Consider the following 21,254-nt stretch of genomic DNA (forward strand, 5'->3'; position numbering starts at 1 on the left):
GCGGGCCCAGCCCTGAGGGGAACACGGGCTGGCCATGGCCCTCCTGCTCCCTCCCCTCTGCCGGGAACAGGGCTGTGTCCACACGGGGACGGGGCCCAGGTCCTGAGGGGAACACAGGCCGGCCATGGCCCCCCACTCCCTCCCCTCTGCCGGGAACAGGGCTGTGTTCCACATGGGGACGGGCCCAGTCCTGAGGGGAACACAGGCCGGCCATGGCCCTCAGATCCCTCCCCTCTGCCGGGAACAGGGCTGTGTCCACACGGGGACGGGCCCAGTCCTGAGGGGAACACGGGCTGACGATGGCCCCCCACTCCCTCCCCTCTGCTAGGAACAGGGCTGTGTCCACACGGGGGCGGGCCCAGCCCTGAGGGGAACACGGGCTGGCCATGGCCCTCCTGCTCCCTCCCCTCTGCTGGGAACAGGGCTGTGTCCACACGGGGACGGGCGCCCAGGTCCTGAGGGGAACACGGGCTGACCATGGCCCCCCAAACAGGGCTGTGTCCACACGGGGACGGGGCCCAGGTCCTGAGGGGAACACGGGCTGACCATGGCCCCCCACTCCCTCCCCTCTGCCGGGAACAGGGCTGTGTCCACACGGGGACGGGGCCCAGGTCCTGAGGGGAACACGGGCTGGCCATGGCCCCCCACTCCCTCCCCTCTGCCGGGAACAGGGCTGTGTCCACACGGGGACGGGCCCAGTCCTGAGGGGAACACGGGCTGGCCATGGCCCCCCACTCCCTCCCCTCTGCTGGGAACAGGGCTGTGTCCACACGGGGACGGGGCCCAGGTCCTGAGGGGAACACGGGCTGGCCATGGCCCCCACTCCCTCCCCTCTGCCGGGAACAGGGCTGTGTCCACACGGGGACGGGCCCAGTCCTGAGGGGAACACGGGCTGGCCATGGCCCCCCACTCCCTCCCCTCTGCCGGGAACAGGGCTGTGTCCACACGGGGACGGGGCCCAGGTCCTGAGGGGAACACGGGCTGGCCATGGCCCCCCACTCCCTCCCCTCTGCTGGGAACAGGGCTGTGTCCACACGGGGACGGGGCCCAGGTCCTGAGGGGAACACGGGCTGGCCATGGCCCCCCACTCCCTCCCCTCTGCTGGGAACAGGGCTGTGTCCACATGGGGACGGGCCCAGGTCCTGAGGGGAACACGGGCTGGCCATGGCCCCCCACTCCCTCCCCTCTGCTGGGAACAGGGCTGTGTCCACACGGGGACGGGGCCCAGGTCCTGAGGGAACACATGGCCCTCCGCTCCCACCCCTGCTGGGAACGAGTAGAAGAATCACGCACATTGCAAAGATGGGGGGGGGGGGTTCTAATATTTATTTTTCTGGTTATAAAAGCCACACACTGGAGAGCCCTGGATGTGAGCCCTGGCTCCGCCGACGCGCCACCTGTGGGATCCGGACCCGTGTGCTGGGACACAGGAGGAGGAGCCGCGTTTCACCCGCTCTGCTGGATGCCGCGCGGACCGAGCAGGTGCCGGGGAGGAGCACTTGGCACACTGGAGGACGTTTCACGGTCCTGTCCCCGCCCTCAGCCGAGGTAGCACCTGAGGTCTGAGCCCTGCCCCGGCCCTGACACCCAAGCACACACACAAACTGCGCAGGCCACTTGCAGCCTGGTTTTGACGGGGTGGGGGAGGGAACACACACGTCTTCCTCACGCCTGGCCGGATGGGGCCGCGCTGGGGCCCTTCCAGAACCGGGCGTCGGCAGCGGCCAGCTGGGTGAGGACCTCCTCCAGCTCGGGCCCGTCCTCTGGGAAGCGGTCGGAGAAGGAGCGGATGAGGCCAGCGGCTGAGGCCTCGTACTCGAGGAGCTGCACTTCCGAGCCTGGGGGAGCAGAGGGCGGGGGTCAACAGCAGAGAAAGACCTGGACGGGGAGCCTTGAACGATGACCGCGGATGACCGCGACCACAGGCGCAGCCAGCTCTTACCGAGCGCTGGGGCCAAGCATCGGGCTCCATGGTCTGGGCCAATTACCCAATTCAGGCCTTGCGGCAGGGGGGAATTGAATGAATTGCTGCCGGGGCTGGCGATGCCTGCGATGCTGGCATCTCCTACGGGAGCACTGGTTCAAGTCTGGCAGCTCCGCTTCCAATCCAGCTCCCTGCTAACGTGCCCAGGAAGGCAGCAAATGATGACCGAAATGATGATCCCCTCTGGATCCTTCTAACCCTGTTTCTTCGTCTGCACAGTGTGGGGCGAGCACAGGCCCCCTCCTCGCAAGGAGCTGTGGTGATTCCAGACACTAATGCAGGCAGTGGGCGGTCAGCAAACGCTAGCTCCCCCAGCAGCACTCTCTCGGAGCCCACTGACTCAACTGTTAAGGGGGCCTGTCCCAAGGAGCCACCGAAGTCTCATGGGAGACAGCCCCCTCTCGCAGTGCCCCCGCTCCCGGCATCGTGCAGTACACAAGGACTAGAAGCACAGACCGAGTTCAGGGGCCCGTGTTCAAGCCCTGGCTCTCCCACTAGCTGTAGGGCCTCTAGCAAATGCCTTGTCCTCGAGAGGAAACGTGAGGACACGCCATGCCTCACTGAGTTGCTGGCAGTCAGTCCACAGAAACTTTTTACTGCGTGCATGGCGCATGGGAGTCTTCGAAAGCTCGCCATCATCACCGCCGTTATCATGGCTCCTACTTTTGGAAATCTAACCATTCTCCAGCTCTGGTCTAGCCACCACCTCCTCCCTGGGACATTCCTGGATTCTCTGAGCCACGGTTCTCCCTAGCTCGGGGGTGGGCAATGTCCGGCCTGTGAGCCGTTTGAGGCCAGTGAAATCATGTGGCCTGACCCTGCCAAGGCCACTACAGGCAGGACGTGAAGTTCAGTAAATCTATAGCAGGCTAATGTTCAAGTGGAGAATTCTGTGTGGCCTGAGAGTAATGTTATAAATACCCACATGGCCCTTGGCAGAGAAGGGGCTCCCTAGCCCTGCTCCAAGTGTTCAAGCACTGTTTGTATCTTTGGGCTCTCATTAATGCTTCGCTTGTGCAACTATTTATCTCCACGTCTTGCCATTCCTAATGGGCTGTGAAACACCTGAGAAGAGGGCCTAGGTCCTGGTCGCCTCCCGACCCCCAGTGGCTCACACAGGCCAGGGGGACATAGCAAAGCAAGTAAAACACTGTGGGGCCGACGCAACCTGGCCGTTCTGTCCTTTGACCGACACCGAGCAGCCGCCGCGTGCCGGGCCTGAGCTAGGGGCTGCAGTGTGTGGTCCGTGCTGTCACCAAGACGAGACAGACCAGAAACGGCCAAGCATGATGAACGCGTAGGGAAAATGACACTGGGTGACACAGCAGAGACGGACCGAGGGGCTGCACAGGGACAGCGTCTCCCGGGACGTGCCACTTAGCAGGGCTCAATCTGGGGGAAGACGGTGCCAAGCAAAGGGAACAGCCCGTCCAAGGGTTACGGGAGAGGAGTGAGCTCAGCGGGCTCCACAAATGGAAGGGACAAGAGGTCCGAGCACCACGCAGACAGGGTCAGGGCGCCCAGAAATGGAACTGCCACCTCGGGGCGGGGGGGATGAGGGAGCTGCTGAGTCAACGTCTCCCCAGGGTTCTGCTCGGCCTGCTGACTCCCCAGCGCACCGCCCGACCTGACCCTGTGCTGGGACACCTGACAGGCCTGAATGTCCAGCACGGCTGTGTGTGTGCGCGTGTGCGTGTGTGTGGCGAACTCAAGGCTTTGGCCTGACGTCCGGCACAAGGAGGGGCGGGGAAGCAGCACCCCAGGTAGTCTTCCCTGAGCCCCCAAAAGGCCCTGCACGGGCTTAGCGCTGTACCTTCCAGGCGCGTGTTGGGCTGGACGATGAGCTTCCGAGACTCCTTGCGCAGCAGCACCGTGTCCCTGAGGGTGAGGAAGCACTCGGGCGGCTCGTCGGTGACGGCGGCGTAGCCCTCGTACAGGGCTCGCCCGCCCGCCACATCCCCCGTGGACTTCAGCACCTGTGGAAGGAGGAGGGGGCAAGTGTCTAGGATGGGCCACCCGGCCTGCGTCCATAGCGCTGTGCCCAGCCCTGGACCATCTGTGCCACGGTGTGAACTTGACCCGTCCAGAAGTCAGGTGTTAGAAAGCTCGGTGGAGGACGTGACGGTATTAAGAGGCGGGGCCTTGAACAGGTGCTTGGGCCACGAGGGCTCCTCCTTCATGAACCAAGGCCCTTAGGAAAGAGCACCACGAGGCCGCCAGCCCTCCTGCTCCTCCTTCTCCACGTGTTCCTCACTCCGAGTTTGTGGCAACCAGGTGCCACCGGTGGAGCCGAGGGCAGCCGTCACAGGACAGCTCAGCCCGCCAGCTCCAAAGTCTCTGTTCCTTATGAGCGACCCGGGCTCGGCTACTTCATGAGGTCAGTACAGAGTGGACTGAGACAACCTGCAGAAGGCGGCCTCTGTCACTCACGGGAAGTGTGACCTCAGTTACTGCACCACCCTGGGCTGTTCCCTCGGTGTTACTGTGCCGAACGAGTGCGAGATGCAGACCAGGGAGTGGCGCTGTGGCGCAGCGGGTAAAGTGCCGCCTGCAGTGTCATCCCACATGGACACCAGTTCCGATCCAGCTCTCTGCTATGGCCTAGGAAAGCAGTGGAAGATGGCCCTAGTGCTTGGGCCCCTGCACCCGTGTGGGAGACTCGGAAGAAGCTCCTGGCTTCGGATCAGCCCAGCTCTGGGCGTTGCAGCCATTTGGGGAATGGACCATCTGGAAGAGCTCTCTGTCTGTGCCTCTCTGCAACTCTGCCTTTCAAATAAATAAATAAATCTTTTTTTAAATGTTAATGAACATGGAATTAAAAGATAAGTTTATTTTGGCATGAAAAAACTGAAACATGCATAGTTTTTACAACATGCCTTTTCCATGAACTTTTGACGATCCCCTGTATGCATGGATTCCAAACTTCATGGATGGGGCCAGCAATGTGGTGCAGGTTAAGCCGCTGCTTGCAACACTGGCATCCCATGTGAGCGCTGGTTCCAGTCCCAGCTGCTCCACTTCCAATCCGGCTCCCTGCTAATGACCCTGGGAAGGCCGTGAAGATGGCCCAAGTACTTAAACCCCTGCCACCCACGTGGAGGGCCCGGATGGAGTTCCTGGCTCCTGATTTCAGCCTGGCCGGCCCCAGCCATCATGGCCATTTACGAGATCTGTTTCTCCCTCTCTTTCTGTAAATCTGCCTAATAAAATAAATAAATCTTAAAAAAATTAATGGATGTTCACGTACTTTATGTAAAATGATGCAGTATTCGTATAGAACCTACACACATGCTCCTGTATGCTCTTAAATTTTCTCTGGATGACTTAGAATAGTAACAATGTAAAGCTATGTCAAAAGCTTCTGGCCGGCGCCGTGGCTCAACAGGCTAATCCTCCGCCTTGAGGCGCCGGCACACCGGGTTCTAGTCCCGGTCGGGGTGCCAGATTCTATCCCAGTTGCCTCTTTTCCAGGCCAGCTCTCTGCTGTGGCCAGGGAGTGCAGTGGAGGATGGCCCAAGTGCTTGGGCCCTGCACCCCATGGGAGACCAGGAGAAGCACCTGGCTCCTGCCATTGGATCAGCGCGGTGCACCGGCCGCAGTGCGCTGGCCGCGGCGGCCATTGGAGGGTGAACCAACAGCAAAGGAAGACCTTTCTCTGTCTCTCTCTCTCTCACTGTCCACTCTGCCTGTCAAAAAAAAAAAAAAAAAAAAAAAAAGCTTCTATATTGTTTAGGGAAAGCAAAGCCTGTACTGGTTGGCTGTTCAGCACAGGTGTAAGCATGTAGGTTAATTTGCTCCCCGGTTGGTTATGGATGTGGAACCCTCAGATGTAGGAAGCCCAATGCACACGCACCCAGGGGTGGGCAGGGGTGGTCCCTGCAGACCTGGAGGTCCAAGGGCAGCAATTGCCGCCGAGGTCCAGCCGGTTCTTCACATGGGAGCGGAGCCCACGGCTGCCGGACCGCCCAACCAGCCAGCGACACGCAGCTCCCCAGCCTCTGCCCATTGTAGTAATGCGAGGGGGGCCAAGAACGTGGCTGTCTCGGACTCCTGGCTGGCGTTCTCCCTGCTTGCTGCGCTCCTGGCTTCTACCGCGGCCGGTCCGAGAAGCGGCCACACCAGGAAAGACCTGGAGGCCGCTGTTTCCTGTACAACCAGGGCTGAGACCGGCGACTGCACCGATGGTCCCTCACACGCTGCCAGCGGTGCTCGGTTCAATGTCACCGTTCAGGGTTGGCCTAGGAGCTGCTTATTTGATTCCTGCATCGAATGACCGGTGATTATTAATAAACATCTTTGGGAATAATTTTAGATCTGCAGAAAAGTCGCGTTGACTTCCGGTTCCGGTGCTCTTCCCATCAACGCCCTTCTTGCATTCTGGGACCCAACCTAAGACGTCGCGCTCTGTTTTCCACGGACTGATGCTTCATTTCTAACTTCACTTGGCTTCAATGGCCAAAACTCGTTACCTTTCATGACAAAATGCCCCCAGTGCCTTCTGGGAGCAGGTGGACACACCCTCACGGAGAGTGTGCTTGGTGATGCAGGGGGTGAGAGGCGTGTGACCGCGGCGGGCGACTCAGGACTACACGTGCGGGTTCCAGGCCGGGGCCATGCTGCCTGTGGTCTTCTCCCTCCATCACTCACCACGCTGCAGGCCTCCTCCTGTCCCTCAGCCTAGCAAGCCCCTAAGACTGGCCATGGCATCTGCTGCTCTCACTGTCTCACAGCTGGTTCTTTCGTGACATTCAGTTCCGGCTCAAATGACACCTCCTCCAAGAAGCCTTCCCTAGTCACCCAGGCCAAGGTGGCCCTGCAAACCTTTCCCCACGGGTCACATTTACCAGCGTGTGGCTTCGTTGCCAGGGTGAGATCACCCAGGGCCCACGGGCTGCTATACGCCTTCCCTCCTTGCAACGTGAGACAGCTTCTCCCCAGTGCCTGGCACACGGCAGCACACGACACAAGACGTGAGCAATGAATGAAGGCTGCGAGGCAGGGCAGAGGTTGGGGGAGGTCCGAGGTGAGAGGCCTTCGCTTACCTGGAGTCTCCGTAGGAACCGCTCCAGGGCGGGCCTGCCCACCGACCGGATCTTGCTGCGGTCCAGGCGGACCCGGGCGTCCGGGCGCCCGTCGGAGCCTGTGCAGGGCGTGACGGTGACGAGTCCCTCGCCAGCCTCCAGCAGGACCCTCAGGATCACAAACCGGGCCTGCATGTGGGCCTGCGGGGCCAGAGGAAGAGGTCACTCATGACTGGTGTGGCACGCTCGGCCCACCGACGGCTAACGCGGTCATCACGTCCATGCCGGCCCCGCCGGCCCTGTCCTGCCGGTCCCGCTCCCCTCTCGTCTGCTCTCAGGGAACGGAGGCCGCCCAGGGCGACGGTGAGGCCGTTCCCGGGTGGTCCCTGGTGCCTCTGCTCCCGTCACCCACCCTGCTGCCTGCGGCTCCGGTCCCCCCAGGCCCCCTGCCCCCTCCCTGTCAGGACCTTGTGCTCTTCCTCCTCCCCAGTCAGTGCTCCTCAGCAGTGGACACCACTGGGCGCCGCTGTCCCCAGTTTACGGATGGCAGAGGCCCAGAGAGGGGGAGTGACCTGCTCGGGGTCACACAGCTGGCAAAGGCAGAGCCAGGCCCCAGACCCGAGCTAATAGACCGAAACGCGCGCTCACGTGACGACATCACATTGCCCCTCACCCGGCACCGGCGTGTTCTAACAAACACATTTCTATTGCTTCTCCTCCCTCCAGGGAGCAGTCGGGCCGAGGGCTCGGGGCCGACTGTGTGCACCTGAGTCCTGGCTCTGCCGGTCCGCGGCAGCCGCTTCACTGCCACGAGCCGCCATTTCCTTACCCCAAACACCAGAAAGCACGGGGGCGGGGGGGGGGGGGGACTTCAAGGTGTTTATGGAGAAGTGGGACTCTGAGATGTTTACTTTGGGGCAAAAAAATTTGAATTCCATGCAGCTTTTATAATTCGCATTTTCCACGAACTTTCTGAGGATCCCTCACCACGGCACCTAGCTCCCCGGGGTTGGTCCGGGGGTCGGGGGTCAGTTAATTCCTGCAGGGTGCCTGGTGCACACAGCACAAATTAGCTGCCCGTAGGAGAAGTACAGGCATCTCACCTGAAGCAGCCTGACTCGTGGGGAGGGAGGGCTCACTGCTCCCATGCCACAGGCGGGAACACTGCGGCTCACAGCCTGCCGAGATCTGCGCCCCCCACCCCACCCCCCGGTCTGGGATGAGGCCCAGCTCCTCTGCTTGCAGTACAGGGGTCCCCTCCCTGCACCCAGTCTCCCTCTTGCCTGCCCCCACCTGTCGCCAGCTAGAGGCCTCAGGTGTGTAGAACTCCAGGGCCAGCAGCCCAGCCCGCACCATGTTGAGCCAGTTCACGTAGATCACGTCTTCCGCGTCGGCCCCCTTGAAGCCAAAGATCCTGGGGGAGGGAGGGGCAGCGACAGGGAGGGTCAGGGGCCATCCGCCGTCAGGCGAGGCGGTGCCCGCAGAGCCCACCACCGGGCAGCAGGTGTGCGACCCCCAGCCCGCGGCTCCTACTCCAGCACTTGAGGGTTGAGGCACAGGTAGAGGCCCACGCTCTCGGCCCGGCACTCTTCGTAGCTGGAGGCGATGTTGCTGAACTTGCTGTCCCAGGTCTCCCCACTGCGGTACCAGCTCTGGATCTGGGAGAAGAGGCCCGGGAAGCAGGCTTAGGGGCAAGGGTGGCTCTGGCCCCACCCACGCCCACCTCCAACTCCCTGGCCGCCCTCACCTGCTCCCCTGTCTCGGGGTTGATCACCGTCTCCCGGTCAAAGTTCAGCGCCCCTTTCTCATCCTGCAGAAGGGACACGTACGTGGGGTGAGTGAGAGAAAGGGGCCTCCAGCGCAGTCCAGGCGTTCAGCCCTGACAGCCCGGGTCCGAGAAGCGGCTCGGGAAGGGGAGGCCAGGAGCAGCGAGCAGACAGATGCTTGCAAACCCGAGTCCTGAGGAGTGGAAGAGTCAGCTTCTATCCACAGCACAGAGAGGGAAACGGGTGGCCAGACAGGGAGGGAGCTGCCTGAAGTCACCCCCAGACCCGCACTCGGGCAGGCATTCGGCACACCAGCGAAGATGCCCCTTGGGACACCCACTCCCACACTGGGGTGCGCCGGTTCAAGCCCCGGCTCTGCCTCCAAGTACAGCTCCCCACTGCTGGGCATGCTGGGAGGTAGCAAGTGGTGGCTCAAATACGTGGGCCCCTGCCAACCCACGTGGGAGACCCGGATTGGGTTCCAGGCTCCTGGCTTTGGCCCAGCCCAGCCCTGGCCGTTGCAGGCGTCCGGGGAGTGAACCAGCAGACAGAAAACTGTGAATCAGAAGATGGGGGGTTTTTCTCTCTCCTGGCTGCTCCCCTGGCACTGCCGGAAGAGGCCTCAGTCCCGCAGACCGGCTGCGTGCCTGGCACCTTTACCCATCATCCATTTAATCCTCACAACCACCCTCCAGGGAAGCCTCTGTTATCCTCCCACTTCTCTGATGAAGAAACTGAGGCTCAGACGCTAAGAACACCCAGACGCCATGCACAGCGTCTCCAATGCTGACAGCCATGTGCTGGGGCCTGCTGTGTGCCAGGGCTCACGACCCGCCCACCTTGGCTGTCCAGCCTCTCGACAGGCCACAGGCGGAGGGGCCAGGAACCCGTTTTACTGGGGCCTAGGACAGGAACGGCCTTCCCCGAGGCCACAGGCCGGACAAGCGCTCCCTGACTTTCCCAGCCAGCTCCCCAGTCCAGGGACGCAGCCTGTCTCCCGGGAAGGGCCCACGCCGGAAGCCTGCCCTCGCCGCGCTGCCCCATTTCCAGTCTCTGTGCAGCTCCGCTCGGCCTGCTGTTTCCCCGAGTGGTGTTCAAAGGGCTCCAGGCGCTCAGGCCGGCCAGCAGGAAGCGGCTGCTCTGGGGGGAAGTGGCTCCCTAGGATATCCAAAACATCTCTGGCCCAGGGGAACAGCAGTGGGCAGACAGACAGGGCCGCAGCCCCAGGACAGGGAGATCCAGAGCCTGCCTCTTCCCAGCCTCCACCCCAGGCTGCTGGAGCGACACCCTCCTTGGCCTGAGCACAGGGATTCTGGAGCAGGCTGAGCTGTCCCCGGCCTGCCCTCGTGCACCCACGGAGTCGTCTGAGCTCCTGGGACGTCGCGGGGGAGGGCAGGACGGGGTCTTCCCTGCTTAAGGGGTCACTTCTCCACCAACCCAAAGCCCCCAGAGCGCAGAGACTGGAGCAGCTCCACCCTGGGGGGGGGGGGGGGGGACAGAGGAAGGCCCGCGCTGGTGCCGCCTCTTACCTGCACGAAGAGCTTGCCGCTGCCGTGGCCCAGCAGCTCGTGCAGCCCCACCTGCACGTCGAAGGAGGGCCCCTTCCAGCGGATGTACAGGTCCTGCCGAGACACGCAGAGGCCCCGCTGTCTGCCGTCCCACCGCGGCCACTCAGCCCGGACCCAGGGCCCAACACGGCGCACGTGCCTGGGGCAGGCCCCCCATCCCAGCCTCCACTGGGGAGGGAGGGGGGAGGGACCGCCTCCTTTGTGTGACCAGCAGGGAAACTGAGGCTCCAAAGTGGCACACGGTCCCGCGGGATAGTGGTGCAGCAGGAACCGAAGCTGCGCTTGCTCCTCGTAGAGGTTCCAAGCCGTCCGCCCTGAGGCCAGCCTGGCCCAGCCCTGATCATGACCCTGGCCCAGCCCTGACCCTGACCCTGGCCCAGCCCTGACCCTGACCCTCGCCCTGGCCCAGCCCTGACCATGACCCTGGCCCAGCCCTGACCCTGGCCCAACCCTGACCCTGGCCCTGGCCCAGCCCTGACCATGACCCTCGCCCTGGCCCAGCCCTGACCCTGACCCTGGCCCTGGCCCAGCCTGACCCTGGCGTGCCCACCTTGTCGTCCTCCTCCAGGAAGGTGAGCTTCTCCCGCTGCGTGGTGTAGGCCACGGCCAGCACGTTCCCCAGCGACACGTTCTTGAAGCCTTCGGTCTGCCTCAGGTCATCGTCTGGAGAACACAGGGAGTATGACCAAGGGTGAAGGGGCAAAGGTCAAGGGTCACAAATAAGAGAAAGGGCTGGCAGGATGCACTGAGCAGGGTGGTTTGCAGCCAGGGTATCCGTTGGGGAGGGGCAGGTCCCAGTGGTGCCTCCGCCCCCACCCTGCCCACCGCCCAGGCTCGGGAAATGTTGGGGAGCTCACAGTTGGGGATGTTGATGCCGGCAGGGATGCCGGAGCCGGCGAAGGTGAGGACATCCAGGGAGGTGAAGTCAGGGGTGAGGAACTTGTCCTTCTCGAAGGCGGGCGGCCAGGGCAGCTCCTTCAGCAGCTGCTCGGCGCTGGCCACCAGCCGCTCGAACTTGGCACTCATGGCCTTGTTCACCATGGCCACGAAGCCTGCAGGGGAGGCGGGAGCTGTGGCTTGGCAGGGTGAAGGGAGGGTCCCGCCAGGGTCCTGCCTCACCCTGCTCAACCCCTCTAACCATCACGCATGTGTTCAATGCCTGCTGAGAGCAGTGACCCTGTGCTGCTTGCTGGGGACAGCAGTGACCCAAGCCCGGATCCTGCTGGATGAGGCCCTGGGCAGGAAAGCTGCAGGTGGATGGCCCTCCCTCCCTCGGGCCCCTGGGCCTGGTCTGAGGGCTGGGATTCCTCTCCCAGGCCAACCTCTTCAGCCTGGGCAGCCAGACGCTCACAATGCATCCATGGTGGGACAAGGCAAGGGTGTGTGGAGACAAACTGACTCCACATGCTGGGCCCCCTGCCTCGCACAGCTGGGTCCCATGGGGGACAGGGGTCAGGCAGCCTGCCACCAGGGACGGGATGACAAGCCACAGCCATGGTATCAATCACACGTCCAGCCACTGAGCGTCTGTGACCGCATCTCACTTCATCTCAGAGCTAGGGCTACTTGGCCTGGGGCCACACATCCACGGGGCAAGGCTTGGCTGGGGACGTGCATCTGTCTGCGGCGAGCCTGGGCCCTGACCACACAGACACCAGAGGCAGCACAGCACAGTGGCTCAGGCTGGGACGCTGGGGCTCCGCCACCTGCCACTTGCGCCCCAGGCCCCACGCCTGCGGAGGTCAGCTTTGCAGGACTGTACCTGGGACACAGACACGGCATGGGAAGTCAGTATCTGCCATGCCTGTTGCTGTTACAATTACTGCCCGGGAAGGGGATCGGGGAGCCCTCGGGGGATGCTGGGAGCCTGAACTCAGACAGGAACAAAAGGATTCTGACCCACCCTCCCCGCAGACGTTACCTTCAAACTCTCCTCGGGAACCAAAGGGGTCGCGGTAGCTCTCGATGAACCCGATGTAACTGGGGGAGAGAAGGGCCCAGATGGAGCAGGGGCGCGCAGGAGCGGGCGGGGCTGGAGGCGGGGGCCTCACCTCTCCACGATGGGGCCTTTGTCCTGGATCCAGAAGCGGGAGCCCCTCTTGTGGGCCTCGATGGAGCCCTGGGTGAAGCTTTCCACGTACTGGGCCAGCATCTGCTCCTGGTGGCTGTTGGCTGCGTACGCCTGGGGGTGAGCCGCCTCGGTGAGCCTCAGGCCATCCACGCACGCGCCCCAGGCCTCCTGTGCCGGGCAGAGGGGTCCCCAGCCCCCAGCCAGCCCCACCTTGGCTTTCTCCAGGTGCTCCACCACCTTCTGCAGAAGGGGGCTGTAGTCACCCCGGGTCACCTGGAAACGGCTGCCCCGGAATTCGTAGCTCTTCAGCTTGGACGTCACTTCCGAGTCGGGAGAAGGCTCTGGGGAAAGGCCGGCGGCAGACACCTCAGTCGGCCTCCCACCGTGGCCCTCTTACTCTGAGGTCTGGGCTTTAGTGGTCAGGATGTCCACTTGGGATGGTCAAGTGGGGAAAACAGAAAAACCGCTGGGCATGTGTGTGGGAGAAGACAGGGCACAGACCCAGTCATGGGAGGTCAGGGAAGGTTCCGGCAGGGGTGACGTCCATGCGTGTCCGCAGGATGAGGACCGGCCTGGCCCAGGGGGGCCAGAGGGCATTCGGGAGGGAAGGGGAAGACGGCGCAGAGGCCTGCAGTGGGCGGTAAGAACTGGAAGTTGCTGAGCAGGGCTGGAGCCAGTCTGAGCGGGAGGCTTCAGGGTACAAGGTTGGGGCTGGGGCACAAGGTAACGGGCCAGGCTGCTAGGCCCTGAGAGAGGCTTGGACACCCCTGTCCCACTGTGTCCGTTGTCCCCCAGCCTCACCACAGGATGCCCCTCCAAACACCACACAGGCGTGGTGTGGACTTGAGACCTGGTGGGGCCAAGCAGGGGGTGTTCCTGATCTGCCCACAGGTAAGGAAAAGAGAAACTAGAGACGCTGGCAGGCGCCAGGCAGAAAGTCCCTGGGGAGCAGGATGCCAGGTCCATGGGCGCAGCTGGGCGGGGGACCAGGACTCCCCGGTGCCGAAGCGCTATGGAGGGCGCACAGGGCCCCGCAGGTGGCCCCGGGCCTGAGCTGACCTGTGCTGAGCACGGACGCCAGCCGCACCTCGTAGCAGGGCTTCCCTTCCTCGTCCACCTCCTTGAAGAGCCGAGTGTTGTAGGCACTGAGGTTCTGGAAAGAGCGGGCAGGGGGTTGGGAGACAGTGAGGGTCAGAGCGGGCAGCAGGCCGGAGGAGGGAGAGGGGCCAGCCCAGGGAGAAGGCCTCCTCCCAAGCTGGCTGGGAGGGCAGCGGGCAGTGGTGGGCAGGCCGGGCCATCTCACGAAGCAGACTCAGCCAACCCAGGGCTGCCCGAGGCACGGATGGCTTCCGACACAGACACCGGTCACACGGCTGCTGAGCAGCCGAGCTGGGGTGCCCACGCGGCACCAGGACCACAGGGTCCTGAGTGTCCTTTCAGCCTGCCCTGAGGCTACAGCCAGGGGCCGCTCCATCCCAGGGGCAGGCAGGCCATCCTCCTGGTCTGTGCCAGCCGACCCTGGACCCGAGGGCTCTGAGTCATTTCAGCCAACAGCTGGGCCCCAGATGAAGCCCAGGAGCAGGTGCCGGAGGGAGGGGCAGCGTGAGGACCCCTCACCTGTGAGTCCAGAAAGTCTTGGGCCAGTTTGGCGTCTTCCATGGTGCAGTCCCCGGAGAAATAGGTGGTGATTCCCTGTCGGGGCAAGAGGAGTGGCAGAGGTGGGAGGCTGAGGGGTGGCTAGCAAAGACGGGAGGCTGGGGACGCCCCTCCCCCTCCGCCCCTCCTCAGCTCCCTCAAACCCGAAGCCCTTCTCCCCTGCACACAGCACCCTGGGATGTCAGATCCGGGAGGGCACTGGGAAGCGTTCTGTCCAACCGGCTGCCCATCTCACAGATGACGACACTGAGGCCCGCCGCCTGCCCGTCAGCCGCCCTGTCCTCCACCCCAGAGGGCCTAGAGAGACGCCCTCCACCCCTCCACTCCCCGCGCACTCGGGGCCTCACCTCCTTCCCCAGCCCCAGGTGCCGCAGCCGAGGCTCCAGGGAGAACATGAGCTCCCCGCAGGTCTGCCACAGGCCCCGGACCTCCTCCGGACGCTGCTGAGCGGCCTCGCTCCCCAGGATCACCCGCTCCAGCTTCTCCTGCAGGGAGGGAGGCCGTGGGCGGGGCCGCACCGCCCAAACCCGCCCCCCAGAGCCCCCTTCCACTCCACACCCTTCTCCCAGTCTCCCAGGCCTGTGGGGCTCGGCGTGCTGTCTAGGGACCAGCAGCGCTGGGTGTGCTGGGGGCAGGGGGGCCTGGGCCCCCGGCCTTGCTGCAGACCCTCTGCGTTGGACACTGCATGTTAACAAGCCTGCCAGGCACTGCGTGCGAGCTCCACTGCCCTCGGCGGCTCCCCGCAGCCTCCGGGAGGATGCCCAGGCCAGGTGCTCCCGGCGGTGTCGCACTGTCACCGCATGGTCCGCTCAAGGCTCTGGTCAGGGCTCCTCACTCTGGGCTCGCTCTGCACTCCCTACCCCCACCCCGTCAGACCCCTCCTCCCCGCCTTCCCCACCTCTCCCTCACCTCACCTTGGGCAGGTTGGGAACAAACTTGGTGTCGCCAAAGGACTTGTAGTTGCCCATGTTGGAGAAGACCCCTGCCGCATAGACCAGGAATGCCTGAGGGGGGAGGTGGGCATCAGAGACAGGAAGTGCAGCCTCCCCCACCCGGGCAAGCTTCTTCCTGAGATGAGAACACCTGGGGGCGGGAGGGCGGGGTGGGGGAACGGGTCAGGGTGCGGCTGGGAGACACAGAGGGTTGGACCCGGATCCTGGGAGGCCCCCTTCGGGCCCGACCTTATCTTCATGCCCCTGTTGTCCAGCATCATGGTCCTAGCGGTTCCCAAAGACGCCCAAGCACTGGCTGCCCGCCCTCCCTGCACCCCTCTAAGTCACCTGCCACCTCCATGCACTTTCAGACCACCGTGAAACGTCCGCTTTGCCCCCAGTTGCCGGGCAGCTGGTGTCAGAGGGCAGAGGCTGCCACCATCTGTCCTGCTCGGCAGCTTTTGCTGGCCCCAAATCCAGCCTCCACTTCAGTACCAAATCCCCAATCTTCCGTTGGGGTCTGGGGGGGGATCTCCTTTCCCCTGGCTCCACAGCTGGCCATATTCGCTGGCTCGGCCAGTCAGAGAAGCCGCTGACCCGGCCACAGGGACAAGCAGAGGCTCGGCTGGCCGTCAGAGCCCTTCCAGGAAATCTCCCCCTTATACCAGGGATGGCCTGAAGCCCCCGGGCCTCTCCCACGGTTGCGCGGGAAGCCAGCGAGGCTGAGAAAGGAAGACAATGCTCCGGTGCCAGCGCTGAGCCCCTGAACCCAGCCGTGCCTGAAGGCTGCCTGGCCCAGACTTTCCAATTACGTGAGCCAATAATTCTTTCTCACGTAAGCCATCTGAGCTGGGTTTCTGCTCCTTGTAAACGAAACAATCTCACCGAAAACAGCACCCTAGAGTAGCTCTTTCTCATCACCACAGACATTAGCTGTTTTGGTGAACAGACCAAGGCCTCAAGATGACACACAATTACCCAAAGTTCCTAAGAGGCCGATAAGCATCTAATCCGTCCATTTCACACACAGGAAAGCAGGCCATAGTCTCGAGCATTCTTGGTGGGACTATAGCTGGGTAGAGGTTTCGGAGAGTCATTTGGAGGCGTCAGCTGTAAAAATGCACAGAGCCTTGACAACAACTCTGGTTCCAGAAACGGATCCTACTCGAGAGAAACTAGCAACAACCTCGATGTCCGACCATAAAGAGGCGATTACAGGCCACAGGGCACCAGGCTGTGGAATGCGTCATAGCCGATAAGAGAATGAGGGAGCCGGCGCTGTGGCGTAGCGGGTCAAAGCCCCAGCCTGCAGCACCGGCTCCCCATGTGGGCGCTGGTTCCAGTCCTGGCTGCTCCACTTCCAAGCCAGCTCCTTACTAATGTGCCTGGGAAAGCAGTGGAGGCTGGCCCAAGCCTTTGGGCCCCTGCACCTACGTGTGAGACCCGGAAGAAGCTCCTGGCTTCAGATCTGCGCAGCTCCGGCCACTGAAGCCATCTGGGGAGTGAACCAGCAGATGGAAGACCTCCCCCCCACTGTCTCTGTCTCTGTAACTCTGTATTTCAAATCAAATCAAATAAATCTTTCAAAAGAAAAAAAAAAAATGAGGTGAATTCGTATGAACCCACGGAAGCTCTCCGAGACGTGACGTTCAGGAAGAAGAGCAGGACACAGAACGGGGCAGCACGGCCTCACGCACGTACAAGGGGTGATCAGGAACCGACACAGTACACATGCAGGGTAAGTGTGCGACGCACACGTGGGGGACTGAACAGGCCGTGGACCACACCAGCCCACTGGTTCCTCTGCGGAGGGCTGAGAACGAGTGGACCTTGCCTTCTGGTCTTCTGCACCACCACCACGCACTGAGAATCCACGTGGCACTTGGCCGGCAGATACACAAGCAAGCGCCACAGGACAGGTAGACCCACGGCCAAGCACCGTGGCAGAGCAGAGCCCAGCCAGAACCAGACCTCCTGATCCCCGCCCTGCACGCCTTCCTCTGCCTCTCTGGACCTGTCGCTCTTTCCTTTGTTATAATCCCAGCAGCTGAGGGCCGGTTCCTGTATTTGTGGCCTTGGGTGGAATCCTCCCGCCGACTCCCTCTGCGCCCCTGTATCCTGTCTCTCGCACCCAGAGGCCACTCAGGAAGCGAGGGCTGGTCTGGGAACCGACCTGATATTCCTCCTCGGTGAGGCCCTCGGCCAGGGCGTGCTGCAGCAGCTGGTCAGGGTCCTGGGCGCGGAACAGGCGGCTGAGCAGGGCGTAGATGTAGGGGGCTTCGGGGGAGGTCTGCAGCAGCACAGCCAGGCCTCCGTACCAGGCAGCCCGCGACAGGTGGTGGGCGTAGAGGCGCTCCGTGGGCGACAGCAGGCGGAAGGCCTCGCGGCAGTCCAGGCTAGACACGCCGATGTCATTGGGCAGGATGTACTGGGTGTCCGCCATGGGCCCTGGGGAAGCCATCACGGTCAGCACGGCCACACGCCAACTGCACACCGGCTCCGGGCCCTCGCGATCCCATGCATCCTCCCAGAGGCCCACAGGAAAGGGAATACTACGGAGCCCACTCACCACAGGCTAACCGAGATTCAGACAGAGAGGGCTGGGTGACCGGCAACCTCCCAGTATTCCAGGTGGCCAAACAGGCCTTGTCTAACCCCACAACGGAGGCCAGGCCCCAGCTGATCACAAGGACAGAGCCCCAGGCTGCCAGCTGGTGACCCGGGTTCCCACCCTGACTCAGCCTGACTACTACAACTCAAGGCACTCCCCCTCCATCCGCCCCAAAAAGGGCGTGACAACAGCCTCGGCGGGTGACCAGCCGGGGTCACCCGCGGCGAATGATCTCCTACTCCGCCTCCTTGCTCTGAGACCTGCCCCGTTCTCTCTGCTCTCTGTGCACAGCCAGGGAGGCCGCGGAAGTCCACAGCCGAAAGAAACCCCGTTCACGCACAGGGAAAGTGAAACTTGATGCAGCCAAAGCGACAAACCGGAGGCTTCAGGGCTCCGCTGGGACGCGAGGTCTCCCAACCCACGGCATTCTCCACACCCCCCTGCCCCGCCTGGGGACGAGTTTCCAGCCTCCCCACGACCCCCGAGCCTCCGCCCCAACAGCACCATCCCACTGGTTCCGAAAGGGGTGTTAACTCTTTGCTGCACGGAGCGCTCTTTGGCCTCGAGGCCCGGACGCATCTGGAAGGGGTACTCGGAGGGTGAGCGGAAAGACCACGATCTTGCGCTCCGCCCAGCTGCGCCCTGGTCCCCCTGGGGATGGCACACCGTGACCCTGAAACCCCGGCGCCGCGCCTCACCTGCAGCGCCGCTCCGTTCCCAAACTCACTTCCTGCTTCCGGCTCCCCCATTCATTGGGGCGCGGCAAACCCCGCCCCCACCGGCCAATGGTGTGGCCGCGGGCATTGGATGGACGTCAGCCTCAGCCAATAGACGCCACGAGGCGAGCTCCTCCCCCCCAGGCTCGCCGACTCCGCGCTCCGCGGCTGGACGCGGATTGGCCCCTGTGTTCTCGGCCTTTTGTCCGCAAGTCGAGCGCTGGGGCCGGAGTTTTCCTGCCCAGCCTGGCCGCGCGGCCTAGGCCGGGATGACGCGACTGTCAGGGCCGGCCTGGGCGCCAGGGAGGGAGAGCCGGGGACCGCTCCAGCCGCAGCTCCGACCCCGCTGCCCCGTGGAGGCTTACGAAGCTCGCCGTGCAGGGGCTCCAGGCAGGGGCCGAGGAAGCGCCCGTGTCCTGCCGCCGACTGGCCGTGGCCGGGGGCAGCTGCTAACCCTTCTGCAGCACTAAAGGGCGAGGGCACGGAGAGCCTGGCCGTTTCTTGGCGCTCGCCAGGTGCCCGATGGGTGGGCAAGCCTCCTGCGACCCTGAGAGGCAGTCCAGGGTCCGAGCCTCCTGTACAGGTGACCTGTGAGTTATCTAAGGTCCAGGCGGGAGGCCGTGACCTTGGCTGGGTCCCATCTCGACCCGGAGTCTTGGTGTCATCAGCCAGAAAACCAAGCTAAAAATTGAATCCACAACAAGGGACACCGTAGGCTTAAGGGATGCGCTCGCTGATGGCCGTGCTGCCCCCTGGAGTTGTGTGGCGGGGTAGGGAGGTGTATCGGGACTGAATCCTGCACGTTCTCCTTGCCACGCCGGGTCGAGGCCCAGGGAAGGAAGCGTCTGCCCACTCCAAGAGCCAGCCGAGGTCACCCCTGCTGGCATGACAGTGCTCCTAGCTGTTAGCGTGATTGACAGCTCTCATAAGGAGGGCGCAGCAAACTGTCTACATCCTTAGCGCAGGACCACTCTGCTTTTCTGTGCCTCGATTTTCACTACTTTTTTTTTTTTTTTTAATGTATTTAATTGAAAGGCAGAGAGAGAGAGAGAGAGAGGGCGCTCTTCCATCTACTAGTTCACTCCCCGAGTGGCCACACAGCCAGGGCTGAACCACGCTGAAGCCAAGAGCCAGGAACTCCACCCAGGTCTCCCACATGGGTGGCAGGGACCCAAGGGCTCGGGCTGACATCTTCAGGCAGGAAGCTACATTGGCAGCAGAGTAGCCGGGACTCCTATATGGGATGGTGGGCATCCCAAGCAGGGGCTTAGCCCATGTGGCACAATGCCCATCTCTTCATTTTTTGTTTGTTTGTTTTTTGACAGGCAGAGTTACACAGTGAGAGAGAGAGACAGAGAGAAAGGTCTTCCTTCCATTGGTTCACCCCCCAAATGGCCGCTATGGCCGGCGCTGCGCCGATCCAAAGCCAGGAGCCAGGTGCTTCTCCTGGTCTCCCACGCGGGTGCAGGGCCCAAGCACTTGGGCCATCCTCCACTGCCTTCCCGGGCCACAGCAGAGAGCTGGACTGGAAGAGGAGCAACCAGGACAGACTCCGGTGCCCCCACCGGGACTAGAACCTGGGGTGCCGGCGCCACAGGCGGAGGATTAGCTTAGTGAGCTGCAGCGCCGGCCATCTTCATTGTTTTTAAAGTGAGTTATATGGGGGCCAGCGCTATGGCTCAGTAGGTTAATCCTCTGCCTGCGATGCCAGCATTCCATATGGGCACCGGTTCTAGTCCCGGCTGCTCCTCTTCCAATCCGGCTTTCTGCTATGGCCTGGGAAAGCAGTGGAAGATGGCCCAGGTCCTTGGGCCCCTGCACCCATGTGGGAGACCTAGAGGAAGCTCCTGGCTTCAGATCGGTGCAGCTCCTGCCATTGTGGCCATCTGGGGAGTAAACAAGTGGATGGAAGACAAACCTCTCTCTCTCTCTCTCCCTCTCACTGTCTGAAACTCTACCTCTCAAATAAATGAATACAATCTTTAAAAAAAAAATAAAATGGGTTATAGGTTACAGGAGGCGATCAGCCCAGCTCCAGCAGCTGCAGCCATTTTTAGAGTGAACCAGCAGATGGGAGATCTTTCTGTCTCTCCTTCTTTCTATCTGTAACTGAACCTCTAAAAAAAAAATAAATAAAAAAGTGGGTGGCAGGACCGGTGCTGTGGTGAAGGTTAAGCCTCCATCTGCGGTGCCGGCATCCCATATGGGCACCAGTTTGAGTCTCAGGTGCTCCACTTCTGATCCAGCTCTCTGCTAAATGTTCCTGGGAAAGCAGTGGAAGATGGCCCAAGTGCTAGGGCTCCTGAACCCATGTGGGAGATCTGAAGGAAGCCCCTGGCTCCTGGCTTCGGATTGGCCCAGCTCCGGCCATTGTGGCCATTTGGGAAATGAACCAGCAGATGGAAGATAATTCTCTCTCCTCTGTGTCTCTGCCTTTCAAATAAATAAATCTTTAAAAAAAAAATGAGTATAAAGGAGCTGGTGCTGTGGCACTGCAGGTTAAGCTGCTCCCTGCAGCACCACCATTCCAGCTGCTCCACTTCCAACCCAGCTCCCTGCTAATGTGCCTGGGAGAGCAGCGGAAGGTGGCCCAGGTGCTCGTGGGAGACCCTGATGAAGCTCCTGGCTTCAACCTAGTCCAATGGCTGTTGCAGCCATTTGGGGAGTGAACCAAAAGGTGGAAGATCTCTCTCTCTTTCTCTGCCTTTCCCGTGCTCTCTGTAACTCTGCCTTTCAAATAACTAAATAAATAAATCTTTTTTTAAACATGGGCATTAGAGTTCACCCTTGAGACACTGAAATGAACACAGAGGAGACAGTGCTGTCTACTGCCACCAGGGAACAGCTCAGGAAAGCAGACGAGCTCAGCACCTTTCGGCACCCCACAAACAAGCTGCTTGGTCCCATGTGTAGGATCACAGTTGACGTG

At 62.2% G+C, this 21,254-nt stretch overlaps 1 protein-coding gene across 1 annotated transcript; it reads right to left on the minus strand.

Annotated features, from left to right (window-relative positions):
- Nucleotides 1-1,304: 1,304 nt before the first annotated feature.
- Nucleotides 1,305-18,354, minus strand: DPP3 (dipeptidyl peptidase 3). The gene is made up of 18 exons (XM_062195782.1): nt 18,308-18,354; nt 17,172-17,446; nt 14,981-15,070; nt 14,414-14,551; nt 14,028-14,102; nt 13,470-13,563; nt 12,621-12,751; nt 12,391-12,521; nt 12,261-12,319; nt 11,197-11,391; nt 10,890-11,002; nt 10,301-10,393; nt 8,753-8,815; nt 8,539-8,663; nt 8,299-8,419; nt 7,027-7,206; nt 3,798-3,960; nt 1,305-1,838 (listed from the first exon to the last, which is right to left on the minus strand). Exons 2-18 carry the CDS (start codon nt 17,439-17,441, stop codon nt 1,666-1,668), a joined length of 2,214 nt encoding a protein of 737 aa, XP_062051766.1. The 5' UTR covers nt 17,442-17,446; nt 18,308-18,354; the 3' UTR covers nt 1,305-1,665.
- Between the last annotated feature and the right edge of the window lie 2,900 nt (nt 18,355-21,254).

The sequence above is a fragment of the Lepus europaeus genome, chromosome 7 (genome assembly GCF_033115175.1).
Source record: "Lepus europaeus isolate LE1 chromosome 7, mLepTim1.pri, whole genome shotgun sequence".
Classification (NCBI taxonomy): domain Eukaryota; kingdom Metazoa; phylum Chordata; class Mammalia; order Lagomorpha; family Leporidae; genus Lepus; species Lepus europaeus.

Excerpts from the sequence above, each read along its gene's own strand:
- DPP3 (XM_062195782.1), bottom strand. The coding sequence starts at position 17,441 with ATGGCGGACACCCAGTACATCCTGCCCAATGACATCGGCGTGTCTAGC. Across the intron at positions 11,003-11,196 it reads CGGCATCAACATCCCCAACT|ACGATGACCTGAGGCAGACC; the intron begins GTGAGCTCCCCA and ends TGTGTTCTCCAG. Across the intron at positions 8,816-10,300 it reads GCGGCAAGCTCTTCGTGCAG|GATGAGAAAGGGGCGCTGAA; the intron begins GTAAGAGGCGGC and ends TCCCTTCTGCAG.